This window comes from Hippoglossus stenolepis, chromosome 5 (assembly GCF_022539355.2).
Source record: "Hippoglossus stenolepis isolate QCI-W04-F060 chromosome 5, HSTE1.2, whole genome shotgun sequence".
NCBI classification, from domain to species: Eukaryota; Metazoa; Chordata; class Actinopteri; order Pleuronectiformes; family Pleuronectidae; genus Hippoglossus; species Hippoglossus stenolepis.
In genome coordinates, this window is record NC_061487.1 from 16,781,469 (window position 1) to 16,807,016 (window position 25,548).

The 25,548-nt window shown below is 41.2% G+C and overlaps 2 protein-coding genes and 1 long non-coding RNA gene across 3 annotated transcripts in view; 1 reads left to right on the forward strand and 2 right to left on the reverse strand.

Moving 5' to 3' along the window:
• igf1ra (insulin-like growth factor 1a receptor) overlaps positions 1-14,755 on the reverse strand; it is an 83,143-nt gene extending 68,388 nt beyond the window's left edge. Inside the window, exons 1-2 of the mRNA XM_035156283.2 lie at positions 13,482-14,755; positions 2,496-3,059 (exon numbers count right to left, since the gene is read on the reverse strand). Coding sequence (XP_035012174.1) covers positions 2,496-3,059; positions 13,482-13,587 — 670 coding nt within the window. The 5' untranslated portion in view covers positions 13,588-14,755. The remainder of the gene's footprint in view (positions 1-2,495; positions 3,060-13,481) is intronic.
• Positions 14,756-15,450: 695 nt separating this feature from the next.
• LOC118109287 lies at positions 15,451-19,503 on the forward strand. The gene is made up of 4 exons (XR_004696806.2): positions 15,451-15,614; positions 17,094-17,177; positions 17,296-17,599; positions 18,079-19,503. It is a non-coding gene; the product is annotated as an uncharacterized LOC118109287 (long non-coding RNA).
• On the reverse strand, positions 16,318-25,531 carry LOC118109284 (high-affinity choline transporter 1). Its single transcript, XM_035156285.2, has 9 exons — positions 25,253-25,531; positions 21,284-21,473; positions 21,031-21,144; positions 19,493-19,648; positions 19,231-19,379; positions 18,956-19,102; positions 18,073-18,226; positions 17,663-17,880; positions 16,318-17,573 (listed from the first exon to the last, which is right to left on the reverse strand). The coding sequence occupies exons 2-9, from the start codon at positions 21,465-21,467 to the stop codon at positions 17,055-17,057; spliced, it is 1,641 nt and encodes a 546-aa protein (XP_035012176.1). The 5' UTR covers positions 21,468-21,473; positions 25,253-25,531; the 3' UTR covers positions 16,318-17,054.
• Positions 25,532-25,548: the final 17 nt, after the last annotated feature.

Below are 25,548 nucleotides of genomic sequence, written 5' to 3' on the forward strand. Positions count from 1 at the left end.
GGCCTCAGCTTCCACAAGTGGCCACCAAGGCTATTTCTGAGGAGCAGACTGAAGCAGTAAGATGGAGGGTAAATTACAGGCTGGGCTACATGTTCAGTTAAAGCTGCTGTAACTTGCGGTTACAAAACGACCCCACTGATGGGCTACTTGTGACTATTTAAGCCTTGCTGATGGTGTGTTACAATATAAGTCTGTGCCCTCTGAATTATGTCCTGGAATAGACACATGCCACTTACAATTGCAAAAGCCTTTGAATTCATCCAGAATCGCCTGTCAATAATAGAAAAGTGACAAGGGTGCTAAATCTACTGGGCTATGGCCCTTATGAGACTGTAAACCTATGTATTTAAAGAACGAATAAATAAATGAAAATAATCCAATGATCATCATAGTTCAGGACACGTTTTTATGTTCGGGTTCCGGTTAGGGCTCTTGTGTCCACAGTGGAGGAGAGCAAAGAGAGATGTGAAGACAGAAAGGGGGCAGGGAGGACAAGATAGAGGGCATACCAAGAGGAGGAGAGGAGAGGGGGCACGAGAGAGGTGGTGAAAGGACAAAATAGCAGGCATGTGGGTACAGTTTCATGAAGAGGAGAAAAAGAGAGGATATTAGACACATGAGGAGGAAGAACACAAGATGAAAGCAGGAGAGGAAAAGACTGAGGCACCAATCGATTAACACATTTGTTCCAATCCTAAAAGGCCTTTGGTTGTTTTTGGCGTGCCACTCTAAACGAGATGCAAATAACACAGCCGTGCAGAAAGACTTGTGGTGCAAGGTTGGCCCAAATAAAAGATGGCTAACCTTCTGCCAAGAATGTCACACATTGCATTGCTCTGTCTGCATGGCATTTGCTAAGTCAGCTGATAGCTTACCCTTCATAAGTGGCAGGGCAGACGGGAGATGGATTCTCAGAGGAACATGAATGGAGCACTGGCTCACTGAATATGTTTTCAGGCCTACTCTTTGAAGGCCCCCAAGTCTGATATTAAAAGCTTGTTGAGTAGTTGTCTAAAGGGAGTAGAAGTCAGGTCATGTGGTGAAAGCGATTAGCAAAAGAAAACTTGGATATAATTGGTCAAGGCTTGATGCTGCACAAATACTTGAAGACATCAGCGTCAATCATGGCAACTTCTTGGAGGTCATACTTCCATCGAAGTGGCCAAAATGTGTCCATTTACAGGTTTGTAATTTTAATTTGAGGGTCTACTGAAATGTTCAAATAAACATTACTTGTCTCATACCGTACATTGCTGAAAAGCCTCGTTCCACCCTCTCTCTGAAAGACTCCTGAAACCTCTTGCCATGACCCCCAAAAGAGCCCAGACAGCTCTGGCCCCCTACTAGTCCACCACTTAGAGCGTTTGTCAAGAAAAAGGCACGCTTTTCTGAATTTCTGTGATTACTGTTCTGATGGTTGACATGAAAAATTGCCTGTTAAATGTGGTATATGAAGGAATTTGAACTTTTAATTTTTTTTTAAATCAATGGCTCCTTTTGTATTAGAAGAAAAATAAAAATAAATGTGACCCGGCTTGCAAAAAAAAAGACCTTGCAGAGGAACATTTCTGCCAGAATCGTCATGTACAGCTCAGTTTGTCTGTGTCAAACACAGGCTGTGGAAGTATACAACAAAAGGCTAGTACTCCTCCTACAGTATTCTTAAAGAGTCACGAGACGGCTGATCTGTTTGTACCAGTTTCTAATCAAAAAGCACAAGCTGTCCCTCACTCTGAAATCTGCAAGAAAAGGAGCAGCTCAGATATGTAAAGTTGCCGCAAGCTGCTCCTTGAGTGCTGTGGCTGTGTATGAGACAAACTGAACACGGAGACATAACTAAACCAATTCAAACCTGCACACTGAGAGGACTTTAAAATGTAATACACATTAAGACGTATAAATGATATGACCCTCCTCTGAACTGTTTTAAAATAAGCATGACCCAGCCGCGGGGGCGAAGTTAAACGAGGATGACCCTCCCCCAGATTCTTCAATATGCCCCTTTTCATGAATTGCAAAAAGTCCCTAAGGCAAATATTTAACTGACATGGTCCAGACAGGTAGACTAGCTCATTTCTTGGCAGAGCGACTTTAACCTCAACTGAGCATGCCTTTCTAATACCTGGTGCTCTATATTGCAGCCATCCTTCACTCCACAAATAGCCTGATCTTAAGACAAGGTCTCTATAATGAACAGAGAGGAAATGTTTGCACTGGCCCGTGGACAATCCTACAGTCTGACGGAAATGAAGGAAAAACACTGCACAGATTCATGGGACTTGTTCAGAAACGCACAATTTAAGACTGTTTGTGAGACTGGAAACCACCTACCTCGATCAAAGTCACATCTGCATTTACTGTACTCGCAATGCACAAACACTGCCGCTATTAAAATGAATTCTGCAAAAATCCCATTGAGAGCATCGTCTGCTTCTTTCTTTCTGCACATTCTTTGCTATGATAGAGAATTAAATAAATCATGGGTTTCAAGTTACCTTTCTGGCACTGGTAAGAGGTCCAGCAGCGGTAGTCGTAGTTGTCATTGAACGACGTCCTCTGACAAAGTGGGTTATCCTCCATGATTCCTGGACAGACATTGTCGCACTCCTTAGCCTTCTTATTTCCATTGATAATGTTGTTGAACTCCGAATACATAATGAGAGACCAGTCCACCGAGTCAAGGTAGCAGAGCTCCGGGTTCTTCTCAATCCTCAAGGCTCCCCGGGTGATGTTCCTCAGGTTGTACAGGCCAATGTCCTTCAGGCTGGTCATCTCATAGATCACGAGGGCGTAGTTGTAAAAGAGCTGGCGCCCACGGATGACGCTCAGATTTGGGAAGAGCATGCTGAGGCTGTCCAGGCCAGAGACGCGAAACAGCAGCAGGTAGTCCGTGATGACGGTCAGCTTGGGGAAGCTGAGGGAGCTGAAAGCCTCTGGATGGATGTTGTTGGTCTTGTCGTTGATGAGGAGGATCTGCAGGTAGCCCTCCACCACCGTGCAGTTCTCCAGCCGCTTGAACTCACTGATGTCATTTCGGATGTCGATACTCGGACCACAAACTGTCGGACACAGAGAGATTACAGATGATTAAGAAACATGTAATCCAAAAAAATGCATTTACAATAGAGAGCATTACTGATTTTCTTTTGTATCATAGATGAGTGTAATATGAAGTGGGGAGTACAACAATGCTATGTATAGTTTAGCACCTGGATTACTTTTCCAAAAGATATTAATTATAATAATCTTCTTGAAGCATATAATCCTGTTAGTCAAGATAGTAAGGGTGCGACTTAGCTGGCAACACGTTATACATACAAATATACTACAGCTCGTAACAAAGAACGTTTCAACATTCTAGAACAGAAGTTAATCTTTGTTCTGAGTGTTCTCTCTGGTTAGGTATTATTATTGTAAAAAGGGAGAGACATTATCATCAGGGTCGGCTGAGGTGAACACGTTCTTAATAAAGAGGTGAGTGGGTAAATTGTTATTTGGTTTCAGGTATCCATCACATCAGACGCGAGCCCCGCATTTCTCAATAAAATGTTTTGTGTGTCACCTCAGATAACCCTTCTGTTTGAACAAGCAATTCCTCTGTGCTCGGAAAACAACGCTTGAAACCCCAGTGCCTAGAGCGTCCTCCAATAACACACACACACGCACGCACACTCACAAAATATTAACAATAAAGACACCATTTATTATTGACGAAAATCAACTCCGCTTTAATTGTGCCTCTCAATTACCACACCAGGGAATTAATGGTAAACAACACTTTCATAATGTTATTGTGCTCTAATGCAGCCGGTGGTTCCATAACCTCTTTCATCTGATGTACGTTCACTTCACAGACTTCATCAGATCTTTAACAACCCGCCATGTTTCACATAGTGATCTGATTTAGGTCTATCATTTAGACCTAAATCATTTAAAGATATAAAAGGTGGACAAAGTTAAATATATATATATATATATATGTTTTTTTAACAATTGAACAATGTTACGGTCAGTTTTGTCAAGTTCATATTTGTACTACTCAGAGTGGCAAGATATGTCAACCATTTATCCATTACTTTTAATAATAATAATAATACTTTTAATTATGTCTCCATTACTACTTGATAACTATTGTTTTTAGATATATATTTATTGGATTTTGCAGATTTAACACAACAAAAACACGTTCAGAGATGAAACACATTGAAAAACGAACTAAACCATTTATCCACAAATTTTAGCTATTTCACACTACATTTATAAGCTTTACCTAACAATTGTATCCATTTATAAATTATATCTTTTAAAATTAATCTGACACTTTAAGATTTCTATTTTCTCTCATTTTAGCTATTTCAACCATTTATCTCCATTGATTAGCTTCTTCAGCACCCATAACATTAAGCTGATTCAAATATTAATGTTAATGTAAATTTAAATCAGCATGTTAACACTATTTACATTAGCTATCTATTGCAACAATTTGCTCATAAATTTGAGATAAATGGTTCAACCATTTATCCAGAAAGCACTTTAGTCTTCCTACCTTGCTTTCTTACAGGTTTTCACACACTCTCAATCATTGTGTGAATACATGAAGTGTTTGACTGATTTGATCTATATTTTTTTAATCCAAATAAATAAAAAAATGTAAGAATTAGGCTACTTGAGCTCTCAAATCTTTTCACATGGCTCCAAGCAGCTACTGCAGAAGTAGCAACTACATAGCACTGTCTGGGAATCACTGCTTTCATCTAACAGCCAAGGTGTTAAGTTCTTCTGTACCAAGGTATTGCTGTTAACAAGTCGCACATTATTTTGAACTGTCTAAAAGAAGGTTCAACAGTCAGTACAGGAAATGCCTGGACATATAAGCTCCTTGGTTAAACCTGTTATGTTCTTACAGAGGCTTAGGATGCCGTAGCACTGAGCGACACTGTCATAGGGCCTGTCCAATGAGACAAACAGGCATGTTTTCAATAAGAGACTTTGATCCTCATCAAAACACCATCTAACCACCACAGCTCAGGGATAAAGAGCTAAACTGTTTCTGGTCCCAAAATAAACACTGCCACCAGATTTTCTTTCTAAAATAGGAAAAAGAAAACAGAGAAAATGTATAAAAAATAACAAATAGAACCAATCCTTGCACATTCAACCATAGGATGTGTATGTGCTGTCAAAATGTCCCTGTGAGTGAATTGACCCTCGAGACAACAACAAAAAGGCCATGTTTCATGTTCTTTGTTTAAACTAGTCTTGCCACATTGTTCAGGGGGATGAATGGGCTAAATTTGCTTCCGTTTCACTTCTCCAAATTTAGAACAGAAAACGATTACTTCAGTAGAGAATAGTATTTGCTTTCTCCAATCAACACCAATGCCCCTGGGATCCACTTGTGAGCCATCGAGCTGCATGTCTTCTTTGTTTCATTGAGAATTTTCTTCCAGCCTCTCCAGCAGCCGGAGAGAGGGAGGAGGGGTGGAGCCACTCCAATACAAAGACTAATTTGTTTGTTAGTAAAGAGAAACTCTAGGCTCCACTTCCTGATGAGGGCATTAATAAAATCAGAGGGTGTCTGGCCAGAGAATGGAGGGGGAGGGGGCATAGAGATTCTGTGGCGAGGGAGAGATAAGGTTTTTGCCAGCATAGCTAAGAAGCTGGAATAAAACCAAACACTACATGTGTGCAAATATATTTATTGACCAAAGGAACATATTCCACTGTCTCTACATGAGATGGATTGTTAGTCAAATAATGTTGGTAGAGAAAGAAGAATAGGGACAAAGGATTTAAGAATGAAAGAAAAACCTCTTCTTTGTGATTCCCTTGTTCTCCTCATTAGGCATGTTAAGTACAAGGAATTCCAATCATTTCCTTGGACAAGGCCTGAGTAGGATATTGCCTCTAACTAAGCCCCCAGGCATTTCTGATTCTTACCAGTCAATCCATTTGTTGTGAAGACAACAGTGCCTAAATAAGATTGAGAAAACCTTCATTCACCATTACATAAACAAAAAGAAAAGGGGGACCCATTAAAGTGCTGACGATAATGACCAAGGAAGGTTGTGGATATATTATCGTCAGTGTCCACAGAGAGGGATGAGCCTGCATGCGTTTGTCAGTATCCCCCCCCCCGTCTGTATTTGCTCTTCACACTGCTGAGCAAACACGCATATCTCCACAGCGTAACGGGATCCATTGGCTCATGTGTATGATTGATAAACCTTGCCCTAGTCCTCTGTGGAAATGTCATCACACAAACACAATCGCACACCTGTAAGTACACACAGTCAAACATGACCCTGTGTAAGTTGGTCAAATTAAGCCAAGGCTAATGGACACCATTTATCTTGACTTCACGTTAATGTAGATTAAGTAAACCTACAAAGGAGAGTCGGGGATCTCTGAGGGAGCCAAAATGGAGGAAAAGCTCTACAAATTGTAGACTGTGTGACAAAGTCAACAAGCAACCTGGGCAACCTAAGAGGGTAACAGGGAAATGAGCTGGAATTAAATGTTAAGGATGTCACAAGCCAGAGAGAGTTTCATACGACACCCTATCCAGCTCCACCTTTCTCTGTTGTTGGTACAGCAACATGGAAAAAGGCCCCTCTGCAGATTCTCTAAACTCCAACCTTCAGCACATTCTGTCCAGCTGTAAGACCATGTTGGCTAAAGGTTGCTACTGACAGCGACATGACCAGGTGGTGTGGAAAATGGCAGAAACCCTAGAGGCCGTTTAGCTGGAGCCAAATATTTCCTCAATAAACTTTGAAACATCAGATTGTCCCCTTCATTAGACCAAGAGGCAGAGGGCAGAGCATCCTGCGAGGGCACCGGTCCTGACACCTGGCAGCAACTGGAGCCTGAAAGTAGACCTGGACAGGAAGCTAACCACCACAACGGAAGCAATAGGAATCTCTCCAGCCAGACATGTCTGCAAAGACAAAGACTACCATGCTGGTGGAGCTGGAAGGAGTCAAGGCTGCAAACGATAGGAAGATAAAGTATGCAGACCCGAGGGCGGAATGCGTAGAAGCAGGATGGAGGGCTTCCATATTCCCTGTGGAAGCGCTGCAACTACAGTGGGAATATGGTTCTGCCATCTGCTGAGGGGTGTAGGAGTATCAGGGGCCAAGCTAAAGAAGACACTAAAACGGTGGGTGGAAGACGCAAGGAAAGGAAGGTTCTGGCTCTGTTTGATAAGACACCACACCAGGGAGGAAAGGATCCTATAGGGACAGCTACAGCAGGTGGTAGGTAGAAGTCCCCGATACTGCTCCCCCACTTGGTGATGCTCTGAAACTAATGGGGCGAAACATCAATGACAGTTGGCTCACAGCTGAGGACCTTGTCGTTGGCCCTATGGACCCACTGGAGGTGCAAAAGCCAAAATGATTTGCAAGTGGTTCATAACTGTGCAGCAACTCATATCCTATATAAATACATTGTATCTCAGAGTTTCGCTCACATATGTACATGAAACTAGATGAGTGAGAAATGTTAAATATACTAAGGAGCAGGTGTAAAGAAAACTTGTAGCATCTAGGCTGAAAAACCAGATGACGCTGAGGTACACAACTGATGATATGTCCCTTACATCTGCTGGTGGTCGATAATATCCTCTGGTCGTGAAACGTACGAGGGATATTAACCATCTTGTCCTATGTTCTAAATTTAAAAAAATTCAGCCAAGCAGAATCTATTTTTTAAACAAAAAAGTTATTAACACATTGGCAATGACGCAGTCACTGTGTTGTCCCCTAAATAAAAAAGTCACTTGATTCCGCGTGGCTCGCTGACTAAAATCAGAGCGGCACAAACAACATGCTCTCAAAAGCTGCTGTGTCTCAACAGGCTACATAGACTTGTTTGGCCTCTAGAACAAAGTAGAACTACTTCATTATAGAGATGTCACTATAATACTCCACAGTGACGCATCCTGCTGCATAAGACTGTGAAAATGAGTGTGTGTGAATGTTACAATGAATGACTTTAAGTTTAGACACTTAGGGAGTTCGGGAGTAGACACATATTCACTAAGCTCCAACACTAATAATCATTGGAACATCAGTGTAGAAAACCTTCAGCTGCAGCTTCTCTTTTTAAGCCAGTTCTTAGTAACTGTCACTGGTTAGAACAAAAAACATAGCAGATATCTCATCAACTGTAACTAATCAAACGAAACTGTTGTCAGAACTTGTCAAAGATAGTTTGTGAGGCCAGATCTGCTGCTCTTTACCAACACTGTACAACCACAAGTGTTTCAGGAGTTCCAGCAACAGAGTGAGACATCGCAATTTAAGTCATTTTCATTCATATCAGTAATTTTCTATCTTTAAACTTTATTTTTGAATCATAACCTTCAGTATTTGTAACAAGCTCATAAAAAATAAGGTGCGCATGATTAACTAATCCTCAGCTGTGTTATATCAATATGTCAGATACACTGGATGTTTTATCAACATAACATAAATATAAGTATGGAATAGTATACCCAATAAAAAAGGCTCAGGAGCAAACAACTTGAAACAGAAATACTTGAAAACTTAAAAACTTAAAAACAAAACTTAAAACTTCTATTCACAAAAAGTCCTTCTGCTTGTAAACGTCTCTGTGTATCCCTTTATTGAAGAAAATCACATTATTTTCAATTTTCATTGCGCCCCTAAAGTTTTAATGTGCCCCTACATTTTTCAAGTAAGGAGCATATGTGCTCTTTGGGAAAAAAAATAAGAGTCAAGCCCTGAATCTGAGTTTTGGCAAACGGAAACATAGGACTGAAATCTTTTGGATTTCCAGACATTCATCTGTAAACTTCAGGGAGGTTATTGAGAAGATAACATTAAGGACAGAGTATCTGATCTGGGAAAACCAAACAATGAGTGAGCCAAGCAGAGCTGCAAATAATTAACACAATTAATCCACTGATGGCTTTAGAAACAAATGATCATTTTACAATTAGTATTCCCACCATTTAAAATTGCTCAAAGAAGGAAGAATTAAATAAATAAATTTAATATGTTTAAAATTGGTATAAATATTCAAGCATATTAACCAGTATTAGTGTTAAAAGTTTTCCACTGAAGTCCAGCTCTCTGCTGAGAGCAGCCAGTCGTCACTGAGCAGGCATATCTCCTCACACCTGCCACATCAACTGGCCCTAATCCCCAACATACTGGAAGTCATCTGACCAGCGGTCTGGTGGGCCACTTCCCCTCAGCGGACCTTACTTCAAACACTGGGGCTCGGATATCACCGAAACCCCAAACAGTAACACTACACCCCCATCATAACAACTCTCACACAAAGACTCCCCTGCTCCCAAAACAAGGGGAGAGGGCAGGAGGTAACGGAGTCTGTGTTTAGCTGGACACTATCACGAGATCTCCTTTAATAACAAATATTTGATTTACTGTACGGTGTGCAGTTACCTGATTTTTATCAAATAATTGTTTTTTAATGTCTGGACTAATGTGAACAGGAAGTTTACAAGAGATCAAAGGAAAAAAATGTAATCAAGCGCACATTGAAATGTTGAATAAATGACTCAGTTTAACATCAGCTTTAATCTGAAGCTTTGAACAAACTTTCCTGCTACTTGCTGCTATGTATTGTGCACCTGTCCTCTCTGATCACATGTGTATACAACTTAGAAACTGACACCAGTGCATTTAAATAAAAAAAACTTGTGTATATATATATATATACTATATCCTATACTTTAACAGCTGTTTGCTACCTACCCTGTATGGAAGTGATGATTGCTATCATTGAATGGCCTAGCTCAGGTTAAACCCTTTGAAAAACAAATACATACAAAGAATGAATGCCATAGAACTTATTTCATTATCTAGTTTGACAGTCATAACTGAAAAAGAAGACAAATAAATCAATCTAGGAATACGCAACAATGAACTCAACAAGTTTGCCAGTTATCTTTGTTGCTTTGGGGCCGTCTTTGTCGCATTCATGGCGCATGTCAATAATCGGAGGCCGATACTTTCCGTTCACGGAATGGGAAAGTCTCTACTTGCACCTTTAGAGTTTAAAAGCAACCATCAGAAACTTGTATTCTTTCTTACAACAATCACAAACGACCAGGAGATGCCTGATTATCAAATATGAAGGATTTCTCACTAGGATTCTGGGAACACCTCGGTGAATCCTCTTTGACTGATGAATTCTCTCTTCAGCGCTGATTCACATTCACTCCTTGATGAACAGCTTTCATCTGATAACACCGAGTGCCCTCCATTCGACGAGCTCACATTTACAATTATCTCCCAAATTGTACGATACTCCACGGGCCATTAAACCGCGCAGCCAGTGATGATGTATGTGCGGCTGGCCAGAGAGACTGCATTTGAGCAAATCCAATGACGGCCCACTTGAAATAAAGTGTTTAATTAAGCATTGTAAACCTCAGCTGGCAGCCTGGAGGAGCTGTAGGACAGCGTTTGACTGCACTCTCACAAACTAGCCCAGTGACACACTTTCACATCCTTACACGGGGGCACGCCACTGACTCAGGCTGTCACGCTGAGTCCTGCTGCACTACAACACACACAGAGCTGCACAATAAACTCACATGCATGCACACAAACACTCTCGTACACACACCATAGGGGCCATGAACGCTCGCTACACTTTCATCGCAGGGGGTGAGGCAAGGCATCCCTACGTCCGGCTAAGCCAGGAGTGGGGGAAGGGGAAGCATGGTGAAAGGGCCTGGAGATGGGGGTTATGTATGCAACCATGTAGCCCCAATCACAAGATGCAGCGGGGCACCTTAGAATAGAGTGACAGCGGTCGTATCTGAGCCGCATGCCCCCGTCAGGACAAGGAGAGCCGCACTGCAACGTGCCATACCCCAGAGGGAAAGGTAGACAGGGGTGCCTGTCAAACACAATGCTCACTGACGTTTGATTATTTATGCCGCCATTCAAGTTTTCCAGAGCAACGTGTCCTTTCATAAATAACTGAACGGGAACACTGGTGTGCCCTCATGAAACGGGACAGAGGGTGCCTGTACTCACACAACCCGTGCACCAGTGTTGTTGGTGACACATCTATTTATAACTCCTAATAGTAATGGTGCCAAGTGATGCAGTTAAGCGCATCGCTCTATAAAAGAGGCCGCTCCGTGCGAACAGCGAAAGAGCCAATAAAACAGTAAACAAACTCTCTCCTCTTCCAATCAACAAAACCAAGTCTGTTGCTCTTGCATGTGTATTTTTGCACCTTCTATTTCCAAACACCTATCTCCCTCACACACTCTCTCTCTCTCTCCTCTCTCTCTCTCTCTCCCGCTCCCTCTCTTTTTAGAGGCTTGTTTGCTGCATACTTGGAAGCCGTGGAAAGTTTACTGTGGTGAGAGTTAAAAGGGAGGCTTAATTACGTTTTATTGGTGTGGACAGATTATCAAAATGAACAGAGCAGAGAAGTTTTCAAACGCCTAATGGAGCTTTGGGACGTCTGTGATTTTCCACTGATAGAAGCTAGAGATTCCGACCCCCACGCGCCACCCAGTGAAGTAAACATCATCATCCGCAAGTGATAAACTGGTGAAGCTCATGCCTCTCTAGATATTCACTGTAGCCATTGTCTCTGAGCCCTTTGTTGTGGATGGCCTGATGTATTATACACCACAGAGAGTCAAGATCTGAGACCCACCACTCTCCCAGCCCCCGGCTGCGTTCATGGGTGTCACTGAGCTGGGAAGGGCTGCACAGAGACACACATCGGCTGTGGTCGTATCACTGGTCAATAGGACTGAATTAAGTTCTTCCATTTGAATGCTAATGGGGATCAGTCTACATGTCTCCTTCCCATGTCTAGTTGTTTCCAGGATCCCATGTATCCTCTCCGGAAACAAATTAGTATAACAGAAGAGACGTAAGTGGCGGACACACACACACACACAAACACACACACACTTACACACAAACAAATCAAGCCATGCCACCCACGTTGGTCCGACACACAGTCCCAGACCCTGAGCTCACAGATCCACCTGGATGGGACTGTCAGGTTTACTGACCAGCAGGTAAATGAACAACTTCTTACTTGACAAATTAACCCATGAAATGTCTCCTACTTCAAAAAGGATCATGACTTTGACATAGTGGAAGTCAGAGACACATCTTATGACTAAAGGATATATTTTGTCTAAAAAAAATATTACTTCTCTTGTTAGGGTCACATTTAATCTAGTAATATTAACATAAATTATCACTTTTTTTTAAACAATGTATGATAAATTTGTATGAAACAAATGTTTCATACAAATTGCTAAATCATCTCTAGGGTATTTAGAGTTTGCAATGACAAGCTTGAAACATCATAAACAAGGAGTTACAGAAGAACATTCATGATAGCTGTAATAAAATAGAGGAAATCCCCACTGATCCCTCTAGATAAGAGGAGAAAACTTGTGAAAATGTGCTCATCAAAGCATTGATCTGCCCTTTCTAAATGTCAAACCATGAAATAAGATGATACACTAAACACAAAGAATTTTGGGGGGAATTTCCAGGGAAATTATTACTTCACAATCATTAGGTTAGGATACAACTTTAAAAAACGATCAAATAAGCACCCTCAGCTTCTCACAACAGGTTTATTGATTTATTTGAAAATGTTTGCAACAAAACTAAAATGTTATCCTTATAGATAACATATAATGTCTTTGATTGAGAGTGTTAAATCAATGAAAAGGAGCTTGATACTATGATAAAAACACTGAAACTCTGGCGCACATGTATTTCTATTCTTGCCTTAATCAACACTGCACTATATTTAATTGCTACAGAAACAGGGAGCAGAAATAAAACATCTACCACTCTATATTGTATTTCCCTCCGTGTTAATAGCCTAATCTATAACAACAATCGACTCACTGTTTATGTTTATTTATGGCGGCATCCTGGTGTGTGAAGAAGCAAAGGTTTTAATCTGATTTGGCTTGTTCATGCGCAGCGACGCCACACTACGAGATGCAAAATGGCCACATGGTAGTAACCTTCAGCTCTGGATTCATCCTCTGCTTTCTGCATGACTACTGTGGAAACCATGGCGACATGTGCAATGTTGTTGTTTCCCTTATTTTATTTCTTCTAAATAGACAGCACCGATCAATCAAATACTGGGATGTTGTCTGTGATGATCCAGATTCTGGGTTTACTGAGTTCACCTCCTGACGACAGCAACACCACATGGTCTCAGCTCATGCACGTCCACAGTCTACAGGCTCACTATGTTTGTTATGATACATGATTTAAGTCCTAACATAACACATATCCACATTAAATCGGATAAATCAGAAGCTATTTCTGATTTAATTCCTCACTATTCAGCAGAAGGACAGAATTAACAAGACGTAAAAATGGGCTGCAAAACCACTTGATCTAGCACATTGGGACTAAATCCATTTATCAAATAACATTTCATAAAACAATAATAGAATAAGTACTCACTCTCTCCATACGTGGGCCATATGCAGACAGTGGAGACAGACAGCATCAGACTCCAAAACAAGGTCGTGCTACCCATCAGTGAGTCAGATCTCATGGTCCTCAACATTATTCTCCTCTCAGAAATACAAAATAAGGCAAAAGGGACCAAAGCGGAATTTTAAAAAATAAAAATCCTCTGGGAAAAATAGAGCTTTAATACGATTTTTAAACTGAGAAAAATAAATGTATGCGTGTGTGTGTGTGTAGCCCAGGTGGCTTCTCTATGGTAGCATGCAAAAGCGTGGTTGCTTGTCTACCAGGATTTGATCTAGAATATATATATTTTTTTTTTTTTAAATCGAAATGAATGTGTAGGAATTGTTATAGAGCTCCCATGGAGAGCAAAAAAAAAAAGAAAAACTATAAATATATTAAAAGAGCCTCCTGTTTTTGCCAATCACAGGATACTTGGATGCTGGTGTGGCACACATGCCAGTGATTTGACTGGATAAATGATGGTAATCCCCATCTTCAGTCTCCATCTCTTGAAAACAGCGAGTGCGCGTTACACGGTGCGATCCGGGGCCTGGCGGTAAACAAACGAAATGAATATATGTGTCAAAGATAATGTGAAGGGTTTATTTTTATCGCCAGCAGCGTCCACAGAACATGGTGAGTTAGCCCAGGGAGAATGGTGAGGAAGGGTGGAGAGGGGGAGAGAGAGAGAGAGAGAGAGAGAGAGAGAGGTTAGGGTGGCGGCAGAAAATAACGTCCAGATCCAGAGGGGTGGTGGCTGCGAGGCTGGGGGGGAAATGAATGAAAACCCCTTCTATTTCTATTTGATTTGTTATTATCCTAGCCTATGCCATTCAGGCAGCACGGGATCTCGATCCACAACCAGGCCAGTCCAGAAAACAAAACCCCTCGGACCTCGCTGCGCCGCCAGTCAGGGATTCGCAGCTGACAGAAAAATACCAGACTTGTGCCACGCAGGAGGAGAATGGGTCTCCTGCTCGCTCCTTGCTCGCTCCTGCTAGACGACCTCGGCTCGGAGTGCGAGGGAGGACATGTCCCGAGGAGTTGCCTTTGAAACGCTTCAGCCTTTTATCCTCAGACAGGGTCCAAAAAACGAGAGAACGCCGAAAAGTCCCGTTGCGCGTAAATCCAGCGAGTGAAGTCCCACGGTCAACGCAGGCTGCGGGTCTCCGCTCCTCCGTGGAATCTCTGCTGTAAACAAGAGTCGGCTTCTCTCACGCAGGAACACATAGTGGTACGGATAAGGTGGCCGGCTGGAGGGCGCAAAAACCCGGACTGGATCCACACCAGAGACTGGATTTTAAAAAAACAAAACAAAAACAAGATACCTCGAACAGGACGCACAAAAGGAGCGCACGCACCCCCTGCTGGATGCCTCTGAGTATGACATGGTTTAAAACACGATTGGCATCTATTGAAGTTATAAAGTTCCCCCCCGAAAATAAGAGACCACTTCAGATCTCTACGAGTTCAGTATTTTCTAATACATTGCTGAACATTTGTTGACCATTTTTTACTTTACATCCATCGTTTTCTATCTATCTATCTATCTATCTATCTATCTATCTATCTATCTGTCTGTCTGTCTGTCTGTCTGTCTGTCTGTCTGTCTGTCTGTCTGTCTGTCTGTCTATCTACAACACATTTTTTTTAATTTTAAAACATACCCAAACATAGTAAACAAGAGAAACTGGTCATTTTCCAGGCCCATCACTTACTGTCAATATACCTTCATCAAAGGCAAATTGATCTTAACTTAGCTGAGGAGCCCTGAATAGATTTCATCTTGGAGCAGAACCGATCAGTTTTTCTTTAGATCAAAGGTAATTTCTCAGTATTTGGCGTTGGAGAGAAGAGGTGGCTGCTAAGTTCATCACAATTGTTTCATATCCTCACCCGTCCTACAGCTTCAGCGTGTAGGTTGTAGTGACATCTAGCGGTGAGGTTACACGTTACAACTAAATGAATACAGCTATGGTGGCCTGCAGGTGAGGTAAAAACCTGAAAGACCCCTTTTCCTTAGAGAATATATTTTCTTTTGTTTGTTTCTTGTTTGTTCTGGGCTACAGTACGAACATGGAAGTACACTCCATGGAGGAAGAACAACTCCCAAGATAGGTAAGGGTTGTTCTAAGATAACAATTCTTTGTTTCGGGGGTGAGTATACACTGATGAAAACATAATTAGGATTATTTTATTCAATGTCTGCCAATAGCGGCCCCACCAACCCAACATACCTGACCTTTAAATAATGTGAGCTCTCAAAGGCACCGTGTTGCCTGCGAGGTAGTAGCTGAAATGGGCGGTTCAGTGAGATCCTTTAGCAATGCCCTGTGTCAAAATGTTGTCTAGTATCATTATTATCTGAGTCCATATTACATGGATCATATGCTTCATGCTCGAGTTCTGCGTTCAGCAAACCTGTGCATTACTGGTTTTACGGAATTAGCGTAACATTTGGTGTATGGGCAAAATGTGTTGAGGAAACAAGTGCAGGGGGGATTCTGTGAGATTCAGCTTCAGCCGGTTTAGGCCGTTTCAGTGTTTATCTGTCGCCTTCTGCTGCTGCAAATGCTGCACTGCAAATGCAATGTAGATGAAGAGTAGTATATGTCAAATAGCACTAGAGTATGACGTCTGATGATTGCTCTGAAGGGAACAACGGAGAACACTTTAAGGTGGTGTAGTTAAATGCTGTATGTGTCTTTTAGGTGAAGCAGCTGAAGTTGTGGCCTTCTACTATAGACAGTGATTTAAATTTACACCCTGTTGCTTTTTTGTATTTTTCTCTCTTTCACGCACAAACACACAGATTCAAAGATCAGACACATAAATCTTTTATAATGAACACTGGTGATTACAAAACATTAAAAAAAAACAATTGCATTTAACAAAAAATAATAGCGAACACTTCTTCCAAAAGGCACCTCCTGCTGGACTGTCTGTTTCTGAGTAACACTTATGTACCATTATCTGACCTTACCACAACGTGTCTTGTCTCCTTGTATTCAATCAAGCTAGACCTAGACACTTATAGATTTCAGTTCCCTCAATGTTCCCTGATTTCTTTCTTCAAGATCCATGAATTATTCCCTGGAACAAAACCAAGGTGAAAATGTTGAAAGATACCTCTCATCTTGCAACGTCAAAGAAATTGTAAAAATTCTTAGATCCATCCCCTGATCCAGATCCTAACCCTAACCCAATTTAATGGGTTCTTTGCTGACTAATACCTCATCCTTCCACAAAGTTCCATGGAAATCTAGTCAGTTGTTTTTGTGTATCTTGCTTACAAACAAACAAACATCACACAGACTGGGGTGAAAACATAACCTCCTTGGAGGAGGTCATGATGTATGCTTGATAGAAAAATGCCAACTGCATCTGTTTGAAAAAGACACTTACATTGTGAATGGCATTGCTTTGAGATAATACTGTATATATACTATATTTTCTTGAATATAGCAGTATCAAACACATGTGGTATACATGGGTGGTAGGTATTTGTATAAAAAGAGGTTTGTGGATACTTTGGCTGAAGTTGTACTGAAGTGAAGCTTACAATTTAGTACTAAGAGTTTTGTTCTTTTCCTCCAGAGGAAGAGGTTCTTCCTGCACTTCTCCTTCTTCCTCGTTCTCCTTAAAAAAGCCCAGTAAATCCCAGGACCGAGGAATGACCTGGTGAGAGAAGCCGAGCTCCAGCAGCCAGGACACGCTAACAACACTTATCACAGAAGAAAGCATTGCCAGGGTTCTGAAGGGAAAGTGCTGTATTATAACTCCATTCTCCTCCGTCCAGCCGGGATACAAGACAACAGCAGGGATCCCGAGTACTGGTTCTCCACCCACCGCACGCAGCAGCATCCCAACTACGTAGCCGGTGATAGCGCCGTAGGTATTGGCGTGGCGGAAGTGCAGCACGCAGGCAAGCTGTGGGAAGACGATGCAGTAGAGCAGGTCTCCGCTCAACAGCCAGAGGGCAAAGACGCTGTCATCACCAAAGGCCAGGCCTGTTCCTGCCAGGCCCACCAGCACCACGCTACCACGGATCACCCACTGCAGCTCCCGCTCCGACGCCTGCAGAGAGGGGAGGTGAAGCGACGGTAAAAACTTACTTAGTTACTTAGAGCTGTATCAAACACACACTCACAGACACATGCACACACCTGCTTTCTCAAAGTCGTCCTGTAAATGTTTTGTGTAAACATTGATGCTGAGGACAGCAGCACTGAGTCCATTGAGGACATGACTGCTGCAGCCACAGAACCAATGCCTAACACTGATACCCAGTTGGGTGTGAGATATTGCAGGGCCAGTGGCAGGATCTTCACCGCCTCCCCTCGTTCGAAAGGAGGGGGTAGACCATACGCTGTCTGGTTCCAGTCTTAGAGAAAAGGAAAGGGGGAGAAGTATAGTGATGGTGCAAAAAAATAAAAACTGGGGAAAAAGAAGCAAAATTTCACACACACATACAAATGCAGTTATTTATCAAAGTAGTGGTACCTAACTGTTAGAACATGGTGTCTAACTGAACATGTATGAATGTACTGTGCATGCTGTTGACGTTCGTGTGTACCTGCAGAGGCCGCCACTGCTCCTATGATCACTGAGGGCATTCCCATCATAAAAACTGTCCCAGCAGCAGCGAAGCAGGTGATCTGAGCCTGAGCAGAGGAGGCTGCAGAGAGGATCCTCTGGTACAGAGACTGATAGGCCAGTCCGCCCACACTCTGTTGTATACAGAACAACAACAACAAAAACAAGCTTTGTCAGTGAACAACTTGGCAATTCATGCAGTCCGACAAAACGTCCTTTCTCACAGCGGACAATTTGACTGGTCAAACAGATTTATCATTTACATAGACCCATCATTTTCAACAACAGATACTGTACAAAGAAGTCGAATAAAGCTGCCTGAGTCAGGACAAGTAAGAGGACAATGTTGCTGCATGTAAATAAAAGATTACATGTTGTTTCTCTGCACGATTTTAGTGCAAATTTTTTCGAGGGATTTCATGAGTGTGTGAGCAAGTGTGTGATTCAAAGTTCAGTTGGGAGAATGTGATTAGAAAAAAGATGATGCCTCACTAATTTTTGGAACTGTGGACACTCTTCAGTGCACTTGTGGTTGTACAGTAACGTTACAGAGTGGCGGTTCTTCTCCCCCGAGGCTATCTTTGCAAAGTAGTGACGCAGACGTGCAGAAACCACAAAACTCAAGCCGCCAGCAGATAAGTTTAATTAATAACAGCTGATAAGACGCACCGCTCATGTTTGATATTTTAACCAATAGAGGCGGCGTTCAGAAAAAGAGAATAGAAAAAAGACAGCCCTATTATCATAAAAGTTGGCTCTCCTTAGTTCAAACAGTCCGCTAAGTTTGTTTTGGACACAGACGAGGTCACTGGTCCTGCAGCGTTTGTAAGCAAGTCGTTTGACTCGCACAAAACAAATCTCACCACTAATAGAAACTCATCCATCCATATTCCTGTGTCCGCCAGCTCCATCTTTCCCAGCCATGAGTTCCCACTCGTTTGGTTGACGTGGGGTCTTTGTGACAGGTCAGTAACAGCAGGACTGAGGAACATAAAAGGAACACAGAGCCACTGAAAGAGAAAGGAAAAACAGTAGTTATCGAACAAGCCACAAATTGACTTACTCGAATTTCTTAATGTTGTCGTCTCTCCCTCATTTCTGTCAATCACTACTTTAATACACTCCCTCTGTTTCTCACCATGCTGACAAAGATGAAGCAAAACTGGATGACATCAGTATATGCAACAGAGTACAGACCCCCTAATACTGTATAGATGATGGAGACAGCGGCCGAGATAACAATAGAGAGGGCTGACGACAACTCGAGAATCATGCTCATCGTTCCTCCTGGATATCACACAGAAAATAAACCAGAGGTGAACACACTGTGTAATGTGATGGACTGATGACCACTGTTTTCATTTAAAGGCACAAAGACGTACGTATAAAGATTGACCTACCCAGAGCAGAAAGGATGCAGGCGACCCACAAAATATCGCTGATCAGAGCAGGAAGCAGTAGCATTGCGGTGAACATGTTGCCATAGCGATACTGGAACGGGTCCAACATAGTCACGTAGAATTTTGACCTCATAGGTTTTGCAAAGAATAGTCCCGCTTAGGATGTACACAAAGAAAAGAAAACAACAGACGTGTCATTGAAAATAATCAGATGATTTTAAATTTAAGGGGGAAAAAAGTGTTATTAATTAATTCTAGAAATCTATACGGCAAATATGTTTTCAATTACAGCAATAATTCAATGTTTCTAGATTCACTAATGTGACTATTTTCAGTTTTTCTTAAATCTTCTATGACAAATTGAATCTCTTTGGGATTTAAGCAGTTGGTTGGACAAAGTGATCTGAAGACATCAGCACAGCATCTGAGAACTTTCACCTTCTGGCTCACATTGTAAACACCAAATGATTAATTTAGAACAACCTAGGAACTGGGAAAATTCCAAATATGCAGACTTCACCTACTAAACATAGTCGTCTATAAGATGGTCACAGAAATAAGTTTATATCTAATACCCCAGAATAATTTTATTTCTCTAATGCAAGAAAAGCAAAGCTCTTTGTGTTGGTATTCTTATTCACATACACTTTTTTATTCAATAAAATGTATTCTGTTGTATGTGCTTCTGTTTGCCAATATATAAACTTGATGTACACTCTATGACTCTATAAAAAGATAAAAAGCACTGTCAGTGAGTAATTCGTCTTGATTATAGTATTTACTGCTTCGTAGTTTATGCCACTGATGCTTATCTCTTTTACATGATGAATACAGATGACATAACTTAGAAGAAAATTTATTTAAAACTTTGGCACTTTACACCTGTGGATTAACCTTTAGTCTCGTAGGTTAGCATTCAGTTTCATCCTGTATTTGGTTGCAACAGCAAAAGAATCTAAATTAGTCCTGTTGCTTAGAAGACATGCACAACCGTATGCTTGAATTGAACTGCCTGAAAATCAGTCAACTATCTTTGTACTGAAGGTACCCTACATCTTGCCTAGTGCATGCTGGGATGTGTGAAAGCAACACACCACCATTAAAAAAAAGCAAGCAGGTAAAAAAAAAAGTAAAATAATGAAATCCTGTTCTTTGCTTTAGATGCACTTCTGCTGAATGTAGAGTTACAGAGGCTGATGTATCTCTGTAAGAATAGCAAAACCTGATCTGCTTCATGTGCTGTTGTTTCAAAGGCAAACTTAACTTTCAGTTTTGAACACAGCCTTCGGTTCTCTGTACATTTTCAGACACATCTCTGCAATTTCAGTTCAACGTCAACATATCATTGCACTCGCTGTTGAGATTCTATCGACTGTACAAACATAAATTTATCAGAATTTATGCACTTTAAACCGTCCCTGCATGACTTCTGGTGTCTTCATTACTAAACCATTGTTGAAGAGTATCAGCAGAGCACATGTGAGGGATCTCACACTGTGAGGCTGAAAACACAACACCAGGGCATTTCAGCTACTCACCCAAAAGAAAACCAAAAAGATGTGCAGGTGGCCCCAGAGCCCAAATGACACCACGGGTGGGAACGTAAACAGCCTCAGCGGTTCCCATGATATAACCTCCACCAACCCATGTCGCTGAAAGCAAAGAAAGCACAGAAAGTAAGGCAGGACTGGAGGAACAGAACACCAAGAGAGGAGCATAGAACACACACAAAGATGGAAAACCTAGTCTAGTACTGTTATTTGATGACGGACATGAAAAGAAGGCTTCAACCTGTCATGGTGAAAATCCCAACAACGACATTGATGTTGCGGCCACCGACGATGGTGACCTCGCTCTTGCTTCCAGTACATGTCTTCTCCTCTTTCTTGGATTTTCGAGATGCCCAGACCCCAATGACCAGGATGACCATGTAAAAAACCAACACAGCCACCAGTCCCGGGACATTCACTGCCATGATTGTCTGAAAACACAATGTGCAGCCCTTCAACAACACAAACTTATCAAACATGACAAGTACTGTAGAAGAAAATATTTCACTTTCTTCTGTTGATATTTTCTTAACGCACCAAGATCAAGTTCCCTCTTCATCCACATGACACAAAGGTCTGTGCTGAGACATGGTTTTACATAAATTTCCCAGGAAGCTGACCTGCCAGGAGAATTTTCTTACATCTGTCTTCAATTTAACTGAACTCCGCTGATGCAGACAGAGATGTCTTGTTAGGAAACGGGATGAAGGGGCTGACCAAACCGGTTAGTGACAGATAGAAGTGCTCAGTATTGTAAATCACCCTGTCCAGGACTTTTGAAGTTGTATTCACCTTTTGTTCTCATGCAGACCCTTTGTTAAGCTAAATCCACAGACAATTGTTTTAGATTTGCCCAAATTTACAATACTAAGAAGACCTTAGTATTGTAAATTAGCCTGTCCAGGACATCTTAAGTTGTATCCATCTGTTCTCATGTGGACCCCTTATTTGGCTTAGAAACAGCTGACTGTTTTAGATTTGCCTTTGTGTAATACTATAAAACTTCCTTCTGAATGTTGACCATCCTTACTGTGATGCTGTCTCCACTGCGCAGTGAATAAAACTCATCTTTACCAGCCACTGAATCTGGACCTGATGGAATTTTTCTTCTTCCACAGTCCAAAAAGTATTTTAAAACAGAAGCTGTTGCTGGTTTAATGCATCTTTTTAAACCTTTAGATTGCGTATGCCGAATATCACGCCTGACCTAAGTTTTGCCTAACAAGTGGTTGGCGTGAGAGGTCTGAAGGAGCTGGAATGTTTTAGATTAGGATTTTAGGATTTGTTGTATTAGGAGGTGCCATCCCGACCTTGGCATTTGGATAAGATGCGTGTCCACTCTGAAGGAGAAAATAAACAACCCTGACATGACTTGTAGGGTCCTTGACTTGTTATCTGCTCCCCCTCCTGTTTGTAAAATACTGAAATGCTTCTATTGTGCTTCCAGGTTTTTAAGTTTAACTGTTTGTGAGCTGTACTGAGAATTTTTCTGACAGATATTGAATATTCGAGTAGAGGAGAGGGATCCCTCACATGTGGCTCTCTGAGGGTTCTACGTTTTTCCCCCCTGTTTATAGTTATTCTTTGGTAGTTTTTCCTTAATCTTGTTGAGGGTTAAAGGCAGAGGATGTTGCACTATGAGACAAATTGTGATTTGTGAATATGGGCTATACAAATATAATTTGATTGATTGATTAAAGTAGACTCATCATGGAGATAAGTGTTTTATTCATCAATGTGGAGACTGATCAAAGGTTCAGCCATTCTTCATCACTAGTTTAAAATTGGGGCTGTGCTGCAACCCCTAATGAGAGTTGGTTCTATTGCCAGGAAGCACCCCTGTATAACGCGATAGGCCCTTTCCAGCCAGTCTCAAGTGGCTTTGAATTAAAGACAGTTTTACAGACCAATCCGTACATTAGACTTCCATTTGAACTCAAAATAACTAACATAACTCTATTGCTCATGGAGAAAGTCAATATTTACCTGGGAAACCCATTATTACGGGGTAGTCGTATGTGACCAATGTTACAGTAGCTCACCTCATACGATGCTACATGAAACTGATACAGAGCTACAGCATTACCTGACAGCACTTAACTTCTGGGACTAAACAATGACTGTACACCACTGTTTATAAGACTTTCATGCCAGGGCTATAAAACCTTGTAAAGAGTAACTCAAAGTGATAATCTCTGTCTGAAACCCACAATAGGCAAATAAATGATTAATTACCCAGGGATGCTCCACATAAGATCGCTACGCTGTAAAATTTGTGCAGTTGATCTTACTTAAAAACTATTGGACTCAAATTCTGTTATATTATACGTACATGTTTTTGTCAAGTTATTCCAACCTAAACATGGCAAGTGCTATTGTTGTTCTTGCGCCTTAAAGGTCCAGTGTGTAAGATTTAGGTGAAAGGGATCTATTGACAGAAATTGAATATACAATAATCCTAGTGATGTTTTCACAAAAGGGTCTTTCATCTAAATTATACAAATTGTTGTTTTATTTGCCCTAGAATGGGCCCTTTATATTGAAATACTTTATATTTACATATATGCTTGAGCATGGCTTTCATTGTCGTCCATGGTGACATTACCTTCCAGTATAATACTTTGATTGTCTGGGATTAACAAAGACAAGATATCAGGCACAGAGTAGCTTGCTGAGAATAGCTCAATAGTGATAGAAACCATTTTTTGCCCCCCACAGACTGTATATAAAGATAGACAACGCGTGTCTACTCCCCGCCCACTACCCAGGAATGAAGCCAATGCACCCTGGATAAGAACACTGCAAACTTGCACATTTGGACCTAGAATCAGCGCAGTAGCGACCAGGGGATGGAGCTGCCGTAGTGAGGTCCTGCCTTTAAACGCGCTCAACCACTCGCGGGTCTGTCTCAGCTGTCAATCATGTCTCATTTCATTATAGCATCAAATAACTAATTGAAACCAGAGTTACTGGAAAAGTTTGCTCTTGAACACACAACAGTGTGATAAGAACATACTGTAAACGACAGACGTCATCTTTCAGACATTTTATAAGCCGTAGTGATTAGATGCATCTTTATTTACAGTCTGTGGATCAAAGTAGGCTTGTGAATGGATTTCATCATAAAGCATGATACCATTATCTTCCAAAGTGATATAGTAATAGTATTACCTTACCTTACCTTACACAACTCAGGAATCTTTCTGACCTGTTTTTCCTTTTTCCTTACCTTCACTCCTGGTATCAAAATGCATCTTTTACAACAGCAACTGTACCTACCATGATGAAAACAACTGAAACTGACCTTTACCATGTAACATCTATAAAGTTTTAGAGCACAACCTACACAACCTAAATTTAGTTTACCCATCTCAACCCCCAACACACTACAATACCCACACTGGATATTGTAGATAGAAAGATGGATGGATGGATGGATGGATGTATAGCTAGATAGATAGATAGATAGGATTTTACAAATTACGGTGTATTTCAAACGAGTTTGACGAATTATTAGATAATGATTATGATATCATAAAGGATAGGTATATATATAGATAGATAGATAGATAGATAGATAGATAGATAGATAGATAGATAGATAGATAGATAGATAGATAGATAGATAGATAGATAGATAGATAGATAGATAGATAGCCTATTACCTATTATGGTGTATTTCAAAAGAGTTTAATTAATTAATAGAAAAAGATTATGATTTGATAAAGGATAGATAGATAGATAGATAATGATATGATAAAGGATAGATAGATAGATAGATAGATGGATGGTTGGATGTATAGATGTATAGATGTATAGATGTATAGATGTATAGATAGATAGATAGATAGATAGATATATAGATAGATAGATAGATAGATAGATAGATAGATAGATAGCATATTACGGTGTATTTCAAAAGAATTTGATTAAATATAAGATAATGATTATTATGTGATAAAGGTTGGATCATTCCACCACAGCTTAAAATAAATAAAAGCACCTTCTACTGTGGATGCCCGTAAGTCACGTGATCGCGTGCGTAAGACAATAGGTTGCGTGAATCTGATGACATTTAGTCAAATTAAACATTGCGCAGTGTGTTTTTCATTTAAAAAAAAAAAGCAGATAAATATTAAACGGGAGATTATAAATTGTATTCCCGGACATAAATTGTATTCCCATTGTATTCCCGGCTGAGGTAACGTACCTTTCCGCAGGTTCCTCTCCTCTGCACATCCGCAAATCTGCCGCTGGTCTCCTCTTTTGCGTGTTTATATCCCCCTGACGCGTGACGCCCAGGGTATGTGTTCAGCGCCGGCAAAACGTTCAGCGGTGTTTTTACCGCAGGCTGCGTGTTTATTCTCAGCGAACAAGTGTCGCCGACGTGCTGTATCGAGCCCCTGGTGGCTGCTGCTGCCGTGCTGCCCTCAGTCGAGCTTCTGGAGACATCCGCGTGTGACGCTGACGGTGCGTGCGAGAGAGTTGACCAAGTGTTGGGAAAAC

Excerpts from the sequence above, each read along its gene's own strand:
- LOC118109284 (XM_035156285.2), bottom strand. The coding sequence starts at position 21,467 with ATGGCAGTGAATGTCCCGGGACTGGTGGCTGTGTTGGTTTTTTACATG. Across the intron at positions 19,649-21,030 it reads TCTTTTTGGTTTTCTTTTGG|CGGGACTATTCTTTGCAAAA; the intron begins GTGAGTAGCTGA and ends GTACATCCTAAG. Across the intron at positions 17,881-18,072 it reads AGCAGTGGCGGCCTCTGCAG|ACTGGAACCAGACAGCGTAT; the intron begins GTACACACGAAC and ends CTTTTCTCTAAG.